General features: G+C 40.3%; 1 protein-coding gene across 27 annotated transcripts in view; it reads left to right on the top strand.

Annotated features, from left to right (window-relative positions):
• The window catches only part of ABI3BP (ABI family member 3 binding protein), an 860645-nt gene that overhangs the window by 513508 nt on the left and 333827 nt on the right, over positions 1-13310 (top strand). For 21 of the 27 annotated variants that reach the window (XM_063953560.1, XM_063953556.1, XM_063953543.1 and 18 more), the window contains 6 exons: positions 341-415; positions 1043-1114; positions 4680-4751; positions 5479-5544; positions 11255-11323; positions 11427-11501. The exons of 1 other annotated variant lie outside the window; for it this stretch is intronic. In XM_063953560.1, coding sequence (XP_063809630.1) covers positions 341-415; positions 1043-1114; positions 4680-4751; positions 5479-5544; positions 11255-11323; positions 11427-11501 — 429 coding nt within the window. The remainder of the gene's footprint in view (positions 1-340; positions 416-1042; positions 1115-4679; positions 4752-5478; positions 5545-11254; positions 11324-11426; positions 11502-13310) is intronic. 5 more of the 27 variants (XM_063953552.1, XM_063953550.1, XM_063953561.1 and 2 more) reach the window with 3 other exon arrangements.

Below are 13310 nucleotides of genomic sequence, written 5' to 3'. Positions count from 1 at the left end.
AGCTTTCTTTTTTTTTATCCATTAGTATACATAGGTAGATTTTTTTATTGACTTTACATAACATCTCGCCTCTAATCAAAGATGACAGTTTACATATTTGTTTCTCCAATAATACTGGATTGAATGATTGTTTCAAATCATACACAACCCACTTATAAATTAGAAAATACTTTACTTGAGCTTCTATCACCATGAAAATCTCTTCATCTGTACTTCTAACTTGTTTTTGCAACTTGGTATTCATTTTTCAATGAATAGCGTAGTTAAATTTATATTGTACATTTATAACAAACACCATATTATGTACAGTACTTCTGATTTAGCTATGGTTTTTCACCAGGGGTGCAGTCGATATCTACTTTTATGTCAAAAGGGAACATTCAATTACCTCTCAAAACGCGCAGGACAACCCTAGGTAAAGACAAGCATGACTTTCATCTCACCTAATTAGCATCTTCACATTTGAAACAGTCATTTTTTTTTTTTTTTATTGCCTGATGGCTCTCTGTTCCATATGATATATCTTGGCAACAAAACAAACCATTTTATAACTTGCATTACGGTACAAAAAATATTTAGAATTAGATACTGTAGGCAGCATGTTAATTCGATTTCAATGTATCTTGGTAATCTTTAAATTAGGATTCTTTGGTCTCTTACTCAATTATTATTTGTAAGTGTACACTTAACCTATATACATGAAGGCAGCCATATTGGATTAAAAATGACCTCAATTATGTCACTAGGTCAACCCAAATTGACAGCCAGCATTTTTAACATGTGGAGCTTTCTAGGTGGTGGCACCAAATGTCTCTATAAACACAATAGTACTTCAATAATTTACTTTAATAATGATGGTTGAAAAGCAGAATACTTATTGGCTTCAGCAAAATACCAGTGATACTATAACAATAGTTGCATTGGATGCCTGCCAGTCTCATTCACAACGATAACACCGCTCTTTTGTGTCTTTTTACTCCATCATCCTCTCCTACTGTAAAGGTATAAACTTATCACTCAAAAATATTATTGTTTTTTTTAGCTGCAAATGAGAAGCAGTCTATTTATGTTCCTACTACAGTATCCAGCTTGGGAGAGCTGCAAGCTCACTATGGTAAATTATATTTTTATAATATTTTTTGTAAATGGTAAATAAAAAAGCTGTTAAAATATAGATATATACAGTCGCAGAACATTTTTCAATGGTTGGGGTTGCAGTGGGACCAGCAATGGTATTTTCCCTGCTGCAGAGGCACCCCGTCTGCTCTTCCTCACTGCTCATGAGTTGACCAGCGTGCATGCTCTGATAAGCAGAGGAAGGGGGCGTTTAGTGGATGGCTTGGCAGCATTAGTGTGCCTTTCCCCCTAACTTTGGGTAGGAGGCCCAGCAATTGAATGTTACACCCAGTTCAGGATTGATTTGATGCTGCTGGGACCCTTTTTTATGAAATTCACAGTATGGGGTATATTCAATTAGGGTCGGATCCATTCCGACATGCATTTGTCGGAATGGATCCGACAACCCCTATTCAATCCAATCTCAATTCGACTTTAAAAAATGTCGAATTGAGATGAGACCTGTGAGCGGAGGAGAGGGGGAAGACCAGCGGGGAGAGCCACGGGCAGACGGAGGAGAGCAGCGCTACAGCAGCACTGCAGAAGGATGTGTCACAGCCGCCAGACCTCACGGCAGTGTCCACCCGCCGGGTGTATGCTGCCATAAGCAGTGCGGCTGTGACACACCCTCCTGCAGCGCTGTGCTGTAGCGCTGCTCTCCCCTGTCTGCCCACGGCTGTCCCGCGACTCTGCCCCCTCTCCTCCTCTAAGGTCCCTCATCTCAGTCTGACATTTTTTTATGTCGGACTGAGATGGTCGGAAATGGGGCCAAATCCTGTCAAATTTTGCCCCGTTTCCCTCAAAAGTATGTGAATCGGCAGCTATACCGCCCATTCACGTACTATTCAACAAGTCGAATTCCCCGACTTGTCGAATAAAAATAGCGGGGACTGAATAGGTCGAATCATGAATCGACCTTAAAAAGTCGAAAACTGCCGTCTTTTCGACAGACGGCAGCTTTCGACCCTAATTGAATATACCCCTATATCTTTTAATAAAGAAATCCTATTTATTTATATATTTTTAAAATCTTAGTTTCCATTTAATGAATGATATCCCGGAATTGCTGTTGCTCATGTGTGCAGTGAATACAGTAAGCAGTGCTTGTAAATTGATTTACTAAGTACAAGTGAAAATATACTGTATGTGGAATATAATTTTAAAAAATGTAAATAAATTGGCTAGGAAAGTCTTACCATCATGTTGCATTATAATGCGAGACAGTTTGTGCATCTTGCATTAATAATATACATTTATTTGTATATCATATTTGTAATTTATGTCTTAGATTCACATCCTGTTTATCCTTGTCTTATCAAGTATTTATAAGCAAATGGTTTAGGTGACATGCAACATGCATTTGTAACTGGCAGATCAGGGAAACATCTATTTCTTTAGGCAGTGGCTTAGAATGACTTATACCATACTAATGGTATGCTTTATCCTGTCTTAACTCAATCACATAGGGGCATATTGAGTCATTAGCTAATTGGCGTGCCAGGTTTGTAAATGATATTCAATTAAATAGCCTTTTCCCTTAGCTGAAAATCAAGGATTAACACATGGAAACTCCCTGATTCCATGTAAACTGCTGAATCAATGTCTTTAAACTCTCTATTGGCCGATACATTTGCACTCCATTCACACGATCTTAACCAATAGAATAATGACACGGACAACTGAAATTGGTGGTGAAAGGGGTCAGCTTTTTATTTAGGATGATTTTAGTTTAGGTTAATTTTACAGTCCACCTCAACAAGGGTGAGGCCTTCTGCCACCATCCTTGACCTAACAACTTGCAAGGGAATGACCTACTGCCTAACCCTTGCAGGGCAAAATGACCAAGCGATCAGGCTAACCGCTCACATCGCCATTGACTTGAGGCGACTGTCCATCCGCGGTGAAGTAAAAATCCCCACCTGGAACGGTAGTGGCCCCTGCCCAATACTGAAATCCACGCCTAAACCCCTCACCGTGGATGGAACAGGGCAATAACCATAAATGTTCGCAACAACATCATCGACTGTTCTGACACCAGCCACAACCCAAAGCAGACACAACTGGAAAACACTAGGCCAGTGGTTCTCAAACTCGGTCCTCAGGACCCACCACAGTGCATGTTTTGCAGGTAACCCAACAGGTGCACAGGTGTATTCATTAATCACAGACACATTTTAAAAGGTGCACAGGTGGAGTTAATTATGTCACTTGTGATTCTGTGAGGAGACCTGCAAAACATGCACCGTGTGGGGTCCTGAGGACCTAGTTTGAGAACCTGTGCACTAGGCTATACAACATGAACCAAGACAAAAAGGGGAGAGCGGGATATCAAACGTCCAGAAGCAAAGAGGCCCTCCTATAATCATGCAGCTCCCAGAATGCCCATAACACCTCCCCAAAACCACTAACCAACCAATCAATTACCTTGACCACATAAACCATATCCCTCTCAACAAAAACCTTAACCCCTTAGTGTCCGAATGGAGTACCAAATGTACAGGCCTGGAGGTTTATGACACTACTGTCATATCTTGTTCCCTCTGTGTTCTTTCCCTGTGCGTCAACTCTCATTGGTGCCTTTTTCTCTGCTGACTTTTCTTGGGGACTAATGCACAGGTTAATCTCTGCTAATTGAATCAGCATGGAGCGGTAATTAGCCACGGGATAAACACAGCAGCTAATTGAATATGCCATTTAGTATCGAATCCTTTTTCATAACCTGTCTGTTTTGCTGTTTTCAGTGACTGTATGGGATTTGCACATCTGAACCCCCTGTTTTGTTCTCCTTCGCTTAGTTTTCTTTTCTGGATCCCTCCTATTTTTATGACTAAAATGCAATAAAAACTAACATTAAAAAGAAGCATTTATTAGCATCATGTGTTTATAAAGATGGGTCATCATGCACTTAAGATTGAGTTACTTTAGTTGGTTCCTTAGAAAAATATTGTGTCCTGTGAAATTGTTGATATTGGCTTAGAATTATTATTTTTTTATTTTGTTCAGGTTCCCAAATGTCTGTTTATATATTTTTGAAATAATATACGTAAATGGGCAACTGTAAAGTAATTAAAATGTAGTACATTATGAAGACAGAATGTTGATCTTAGCAATAAGGATAGTCTATTTTAGTGCTATATTATTTTTTTTTTATAGTGCAGTGGAGCCATACATATATTAAACTCCTTATAAAGCCACCAAGCTTCTGTTAATTATCTTTTTTGGTTGTTACACACTTAATTACTAAATAGGCATAAGCAGGTTCTAGACAGCACATGGGAGTAATGAGATTGCAGCATACTGTAACTAGTTTTAACCACAACTTGTCTTTAACATACGATGTACCACAGAAGTATACTGTCAAAATTGGGAAGTGACATTTTTACATTAAGCCAAAAACAAATTTGCAGTTTGAATGGTAGCAACGAGTTGTATGTTGCTCTACATCATGTAAAATATTACTGTTGTCACTGTTGTATATACTAGGCCTTGGAGTAGATTATTGGATAGAGGCATTTTTCTATTACAGTATAACACAAATCAACTAATATTGGTATTTTTTCCAGCTACAACAAGCCAAAATATCCCAGCCAAACAAAGTGTCCTGCCCTCTCAAACCCATGCACAAACCACAACTGGTAATGCTTGTTTTTCATAGACTAGTAGTGTTAGTGCTTCTGTATCATTGCATTAGACATCATTCATTTCAGCATATTTCTCTGCTTAAAATCACACAATCCATCCATTATACTTCGAAAAGTATCACGGCTTGACTGCAGTCACATTCCTCTTTCTGCAATAGCATCCACTGAATGACCTTCTAATTAGCCTGGCTCTTCTTATTAGGAAATTGCCTGCTTGCTGGGTATTCTGTAGTGACACATGCAGTAAGGGCAATTCTCTTACTTCTGTGAAGTACAGAAATTGTGACTGTGTCTGTAAGAATACTTGTATAAGGCAGGAATGAACTGCTACTTTTGCTTCCGCACACTGCACTACTGGAAGCATTGAGGCAGAGATATCAAGGCTAAATGGCTTCATTACATGTAGTGAAGTCAGTGGGATTATTTTGAAGCCTTGTAAAAGCTGTGGAATATGTACATTAGACTCAATGTACACAACTGCTCTACTCTTAGTCTGTACAAAAATCCATAAGCTTTAAAGTCGTGACAACCATTGGCTTCAAGTTTCCTTTTTATTGAAAATAAGAAAATAAGAGAATTCAACTCTGAATTTTCTGTTACTTTGATATATCTACCTCACTTGTTTCTAAATAAGCATTTTTTTCCGTTACAAGTAAAAGCATGTGTTTCCCACAGTTAAAAAGGGGAAAATGAATGTCTGTTTTTGGAATTTTTCTTTCAGCATTCACTGGAGGTCCGCATATTACTACTAAACACAAAAGCATCGAAGTTCCACCTTCTCCACCTGGTATAATGTTCTGTAATCTGTATAAATTCACAACATTCAGTTAGACATTGGGTCGTCCATTCAAGTAGATGCAAGGAAGGCGAGTTTCTTTTGTAACATCATGGAAAAGCTGTCAACGACCCAGTCTCGCCCTAGACTTGTGGGTTTTTTGTACACAGCCCTATAGGGCTGTCAACAAAACTCTGAGAGTCCTACCGAAGTGTAAGTGTGGCATATAGCCGCACTTACTCATGGACGCAACTTGTTGCACTTAATTTAATTGACAACTAGATTTACATTAAAAATTGAAGTATAGCTTTTATTCTCTTGCTATTAAGGTCCCCGCAGCTCAATGCAATCTCAAGAAACTTCTGTAAGAAGGGTATTTAATTATTGTCGATGTACAACTGCACATATCACTGATAATTGCGGTACAGAAATATCTCAATGAGGCTTAAGGAAAAATCTGCAACATTGGTGATCATCATCGATTTGTTTTGTCATTTTGTTTGTCATTTTTTTCTGCACTTCTTAACATTAATGTATTTTGAGCTCTTTAGTTTGTGTCTGTATTTACTATATTCAGTGGCAAACACAGCATTTCTAGAGGTTTCCAAATGCTTGATTTTGCAGCAAATGACTTGCTGCAAAAACCCTGTAACAAACACTTTTTTTAGTCAAGTTATTTTATTGAAAATAACCAGTTTAATTGAGTTCCAAAGGCACAAATGCAAAAATCTATGCATTGCAGGCACCAGCAAGATTGCAGTGATTCAGCGGCGAGATTTAAAGTATCAACAATTTAAAAGACAAAACCATCATGGTTTTACCTTTTTGCCGCTTTAAATCTAAAGGCTAAATCACAGATATCATGCTTTTGCCTGAAAATCTCAGGCTATAACATTTTAAAACAAAGTGTTCCTTATTCACATTGTTGCAATATTATCTAATATTGGGGCAGATGTATTAACCTGGAGAAGGCATAAGGAAGTGATAAACCATGGATATGTGCAAGGTGATAAAGGCACCAGCCAATCAGGTCCAATATGTAAATGAACAGTTAGGATCTGATTGGCTGGTGCCTTTATCCAGTGGTGCAAGTGTGGGGGTACGGCGTACCCGTAAGAATTTAGCCGTGGGTACGCCGTACCCACACTGACGGGCCGCCGCTCCTCTTCCCTCCCTCCCTCTGCTGCTCCCCACCGCACCCGCTGTCCCCGCCGCACCGCCGCTGATGTGAGGGGAGGAGAGCGCAGCCTGCGCCTCTTCTTCCCCTCAGTCTCCGGCGGGTGTCTCAGTTTAATTCAGCGCCGATCCCTGAGCCAATCAGAGCTCGCACCGCTGAGACACCCGCCGGAGACTGAGGGGAAGGAGAGGCGCAGGCTGCGCTCTCCTCCCCTCACACAGACAGATGGCAGCGGTGAGCAGGGGAGGAGGGGGGGACACATGTATACCTGACACTGGGGGATATCTGGCACTGGGGGGGCATGTTATACCTGGCACTGGGGGATATCTGGCACTGGGGGGGCATGTATACCTTGCACTGGGGGATATCTGGCACTGGGGGGGCATGTATACCTGGCACTGGGGGATATCTAGCACTGGGGAGGGGCATGTATACCTGGCACTGGGGGATATCTGGCATTGGGGGGCATGTATACCTGGCACTGGGGGATATCTGGCACTGGGGGCATATCTGGCACAGGGGGCATATATACCTGGCACTGGGGGATATCTGGCACTGGGGGGGCATGTATACCTGGCACTGGGGGATATCTGGCACTGGGGGCATATCTGGCACAGGGGGGCATATATACCTGGCACTGGGGATATCTGGCACTGGGGGGGCATGTATACCTGGCACTGGGGGCATATCTGGCACAGGGGGGCATATATACCTGGCACTGGGGGATATCTGGCACTGGGGGGGCATGTATACCTGGCACTGGGGGATATCTGGCACTGGGGGGCATGTATACCTGGCACTGGGGGATATCTGGCACTGGGGGCATATCTGGCACAGGGGGGCATATATACCTGGCACTGGGGGATATCTGGCACTGGGGGGGCATGTATACCTGGCACTGGTGGATATATGGCACTGGGGGGGGCATTTTTACCTGGCACTGGGGGATATCTGGCACTGGGGGGGCATGTATACCTGGCACTGTGAGCATATCTGGCACTGGGGGGGCATGTATACCTGGCACTGGGAGCATATCTGGTACTGGGGGGGACTTGGCACTGCAGGGGGGGGGGGGGCAGATATAACATGTGCAGAGAGAGTTAGATTTGGGTGGGTTATTTTGTTTCTGTGCAGGGTAAATACTGGCTGCTTTATTTTTACACTGCAATTTAGATTGCAGATTGAACACACCACACCCAAATCTAACTCTCTCTGCACATGTTATATCTTCCTCCCCTGCAGTGCACATGGTTTTGCCCAACTGCTAACAAAATTCCTGCTGCGATCAACTCAGAATTACCCCCATTGGCCTAATTCAGAGTTGATCGCAGCAGCAAATTTGTTAGCAGTTTGGTAAAACCATGTGCACTGCAGGGGGGGCAGATGTAACATGTGCAGACAGAGTTAGATTTGGGTGGGGTGTGTTCAAACTGATATCTAAATTGCAGTGTAAAAATAAAGCAGCTAGTATTTACCCTGCACAGAAACAGTATAACCCACCCAAATCTAACTCTCTCTGCACATGTTATATCTGCCACACCTGCAGTGCACATGGTTTTGCCCAACTGCTAACAAATTTGCTGCTGTGATCAACTCTGAATTACCCCCATTGTATAGGCTCAAATCGCACCTAACACAAATATCACTGTGTGTGGGCCTGATAAGTTGGTGCATTGGGACATAATTATCTACTTTGGAAATCTTTTTCCTTTACAAGTGCTTAAATTACATTCTAGATTAATTAGTAGATATGATGCTAAATAAAAAATATATTTATTTTTTGTGCAGTCTGATTGCTAGTATTCAAAATGTAACTTTGCTTTAGGGCAGGCATTCCCAACCTTTGTCCTCAAGGCCCATTAACAGTGCAGGTTTTAGTGATATCCAGGCTTCAGCACAGATGGTTAAATCAAATTAACTGAGGTACTAATTAAATCACCTGTGCTCAAGCCTGGATATCATTAGCACCTGAACTGTTGGTGTGCCTTGAGGACCGAGGTTGGGATTGCCTGCTTTAGGGGATATAAATGATGAACACTGAGTGGAATGTAAATTAAATAAAAGACCACACAGTGCAGCTCACCTCTGGAATCTGCACGCTGCCTTGTGAGATATGCAAAATCCCATGGGAGGAGCTGGGAATGCACAGCGGCTCCATATTGGGCATTATTGTTACACGTTGACGTCCCTTATCATATGTAGAGTCAGTACTGCAGCTGCAGTAGTGAATTCTTAAAATCAGAAATGGAGCTTAAAGTTTTGAGTACTTTATGGCTCCAGGGCAACTGGAAACCCCCCTAATTGGTGCTTGGTATTGGTCATTATTTTTATTTGAAGAGTAACATTGTGATATTAGCTACATTTCTCTATCAGCGACTTCATAATTAGGAAATTCATAGGCATGTTTAAGTGGTACAGGTTGAGTATCCCATATCCAAATATTCGGAAATACGGAATATTCTAAAATACAGAATTTTTGGAGTGAGAGTGAGATAGTGAAACCTTTGTTTTCTGATGTCTCAATGTACACAAACTTTGTTTAATACACAAAGTTATTAAAAGTATTGTATTAAATGACTTTCAGGCTGTGTGTATAAGGTGTATTTGAAACATAAATGAATTGTGTGAATGTATACACACTTTGTTTAATGCACAAAGATATAAAAAATATTGGCTAAAATTACTTTCAGGCAGTGTGTATAAGGTGTATATGAAACATAAATGCATTCTGTGCTTAGACTTAGGTCCCATCGCCATGATATCTCATTATGGTATGCAATTATTCCAAAATACGGAAAAATCCGATATCCAAAATACTTCTGGTCCCAAGCATTTTGGATAAGGGATACTCAACCTGTAATTGCAGGTGTCTGAGATACACCATAGGTAAGTGCATGTTATTAGACGCTTGTGTAACTCTATATCTTATAGAGCATAGTTAATATACACTGTTATTTTATGTGTGTTTTGGTATTTATATGTTTGTTTGATAGCTATGTTATGCATATAACAGCACTTTTCTTGAGAAATAGTGAAAGTGGAATCCCTGCAATGATGTTCTTGCCACTGAGATCTGTTATTACTATAAAATGATACTTGCCTTAAACATACCTCCCAACATGACCCTCTTCAGGAGGGACACAATGCTCTGCTTCTGGACTTCTCTCTTAATTTATGATTGCCGGCACCTGTGTTGAACAGGTTAATGAATAAGAAAGGTGTTTCACCACAGGTGAGGGCAATCATAAATTCAGAGGGAAGTCCAGGAGCAGAACATTCTGTCCCCCCTGGAGAGGGTCATGTTGGGAGGTATGCTTAAAGGTAGCATGCTACACCTTAACATGAATATGAATACTAGTGAATATGAGGATTATTTTGATATGAGTAGTCAAATTGTTGAAAGCAGTCTTAATAACAAGCTGGGTTAAACATATCTAGATGGAATGCCGGACAGTTAACTCTTGTGATGTTTAATGTTACCAAGCTATGACACAAAACGTATGATTCTGCCATACTTGCCTACCTGACCCTCTCTATGAGGGAGAAAATGCTCTGTTCCTGGACTTTTCTGGTAATGTATGATTGCCATCACCTGTGGTGAAACACCTTTCTTATCAATTACCTAGCTCTGCATGTTGGATTTGTTTTATGTAGTATAATGTTGTAACAATGTTATGGTCTACTAGATGTTTTGGGTAATTGTATGCAACATTAAATACAGCTTGTTTTAATGGTACCCCCAAAAATTTATTGTAGTCCAGCTTTGAGGGACAAGGGTAAGAAACTTACTGTGGGGTCACCCTACATTAAGAAATTGAGTCCCTTCTGATGCCTTTCCTGGCTTAAAGCATTTGCCAAGCATTTTGGTTGCTATGTTATGGTCTAGTAGATGTTTTGGGTAATTGTATGCAACATTAAATACAGCTTGTTTTAATGGTACCCCCCAAAATTGATTGTAGCCCAGTATTGAGGGACAAGGGTAAGAAACTTACTGTGGGGTCACCTACATTAAGAAATTGAGTCCCCTCTGGTGTCTTTCCTGGCTTAAAACATTTGCCAAGCATTTTGGTTGCTATATGTGAATAGCACCTGCTACAGTTTGAATCTCATATGACTTAACTGAAGTACCGGCAAATTCTCTTGTGTATTGTTACCTAAGGAGCTGCAAGTAGAGACACCAGCCTTAATGCATGGTCCCCTCATCCGTCCTTTACTTTCCTCATGCAGGTTCCCCATAAAACGGTTTCTTGACAAAAAAAATTACTTTGTACAGTATTTGTGTTGCTCCTGTCTGTGCAGATACAATATATTAAACAATGTACAGTATGTTATTACTAATTTACACAGTTTGCATTACTTTGTATTCTCTACTTGGTAAACAGGGCAATATTTGAAATTCTCTAGAACCGCCTCAGTTTTTCTTTCACAGGTTAATTCGATTCATGTTCCAGAGTCAACTTTGCTTTCTCCTCCTAACATACAAATTCATTCCATCTTGAATTCAACTGCCTGGAAGCTGAGTGTAAATTCTACTCTTTGTTCCAGTTCCAAAAGAAACTGCATCATTTCACCCAAAACCTTTCCCTAGCACTGAAGCGCCACTCATGGAATCTGGTAAAATTATTATCCTTTACTAATTAACAGTATTTGTGTTTCTGTGACTGAATTTTTCCTTTTTTACAGCCTTCATTTCTTGTTTGTTTCAATTTTACCTCAGACAGCACAGAGCCAGACTCTGAAATGCATACTAATGAAGCATCACACACACATCAACCAGAAAAAATGACTTTAGGTAATATTTGTAGATCCTTTTGTCTTTCAGATGACCCATGGTTTTTGTCTTCGGTTATGCAGTGCTTGATACTCATTTCCTTCTGTATTTTAGATAAGAGTATCTTGAATTCTAAAAGCATATAAAGCACTGGATTCTTCAGTTTACTTAAAAGCAGGCCGTACCCCAGATATTTGTCAGATTTGTCCATAACATCAAAAGTCATGAGTGGCCAAATGTCCTGCCATTGCGTCCAAAAGTAGTCAGGCCATCACTGTACATAGAGTTGGATGTGGTCATCATGTGACTGAAGTTACAGTCTACATGATCAATATGTCTGACCGTCTGGGTTTTTTGGAATTGGTTTTCTATTAAAAGGAACATATACTGTATTCTGAGATTTGCTTTTAATTAGGTCTACAATTGTCCATCAAAATACTGTAGTAACATGTATAACATATCTTTTTTCCTTTTTTTTAAGGCCCTAGTAACTTGTTATAATACAGTTTGAAATGCAGTCATACAGAACACATATTCATATATGTAAATCTAAAAATATAACCAACCTTAATCCTAATGCCCAAAGTCTAAATCTGATGAACATACTGTAGGTATTTAAAAAGTGTAGCACAGCTGTGAATGTGGTAATTCAATCTATCATCAAACTGTCACCCCTCAAATTGGACAGTATTTGATCCATTGGTTCTTGAGATTCACTCATATATTACAGTGCAATTGAAAGTACATCTCTATATATATATATAAATGCAAAAGCCCTCACTGACTGACTGACTGACTCATCACTAATTCTCTTACTTCCCGATATGTTAGGATGCTGAAATGTAACATAGGTATTCTTCAGATAGGAAAACTACGTAATTAGAATGTTAATATACCTCTCCTAAGGGCATGAAAAGGGGGTTGACATAATGACGTCATTACCGATGCGTGGTTTATGTTGCGGGAATGATAACGCCCAAACGGACAATCAGATCAAAATTTGAATTGCACCTCCAGGTGGTAGAATTTAATAACTACAAAAATGGTCCTGTCACTTTTTACTGTATCTGCTATGGGTGCTCCTCGGGTAACGCCAAGAACCATGGATTAATATTTATCTACATTAACACATCTCAAATGTACATCTCTATAGAGTTACCAAATTATTAACACTCATGTATATGAAAATCAGAAACTCCCGTGCGAAGAATGGGTAGAACAGCTAGTATTGTAATAAAATAAAGCAAGCTGTACACTTGTTATTAATGCATGAATATTGATGCTTCGGCTAGTTGTTAGCGATAGGAAAAGCTTCCTCCGGCCAGACACTATAGATCATTTAACAAAATCAGCTGTGGTGAGAAAAGCATTACACTCACTTCAACAATATGACAGACAAGCTGCGGGCAAGAAGCCATCTCGCTGTGAGTAGATCTCACCATATGCAATCGCTGTTTTTTCATCTGCTGTCAGTACTTGGGGGGGAAGGGGGTGGCTTCCTGTGAAGCAATGTAGTGTAGTGCCATATATGAGACCACTGGTAGCATGCCTGCCAAATACATGCACCTCACTTGTCATGGTGTGAGTGATCCTTGCCCGCAGTTTGGCAGTCACTGTTGAAGTGAAGGCAATTCTTTCTTGCCACAGTTGATTTGCTTTAGTGCACTGGTGGTCTTTGTCTGGCAAGAGGAAGCTTTTTCTATTACTAACAACTAACTGAAGCTTTGATACAGTGTTATGTATTACTAACAAGTGTGCAGCTTTCCTGATATAAGTACAATATGTATTTTTCAATTGTGAGTATGAGGGACTCTCACCGACCAGTGGGCT

The sequence above is a fragment of the Pseudophryne corroboree genome, chromosome 2, assembly GCF_028390025.1.
Source record: "Pseudophryne corroboree isolate aPseCor3 chromosome 2, aPseCor3.hap2, whole genome shotgun sequence".
Classification (NCBI taxonomy): Eukaryota; Metazoa; Chordata; class Amphibia; order Anura; family Myobatrachidae; genus Pseudophryne; species Pseudophryne corroboree.
Note: the sequence above shows the minus strand (reverse complement) of the source record. Positions and strands in the feature narration are given on the sequence as shown.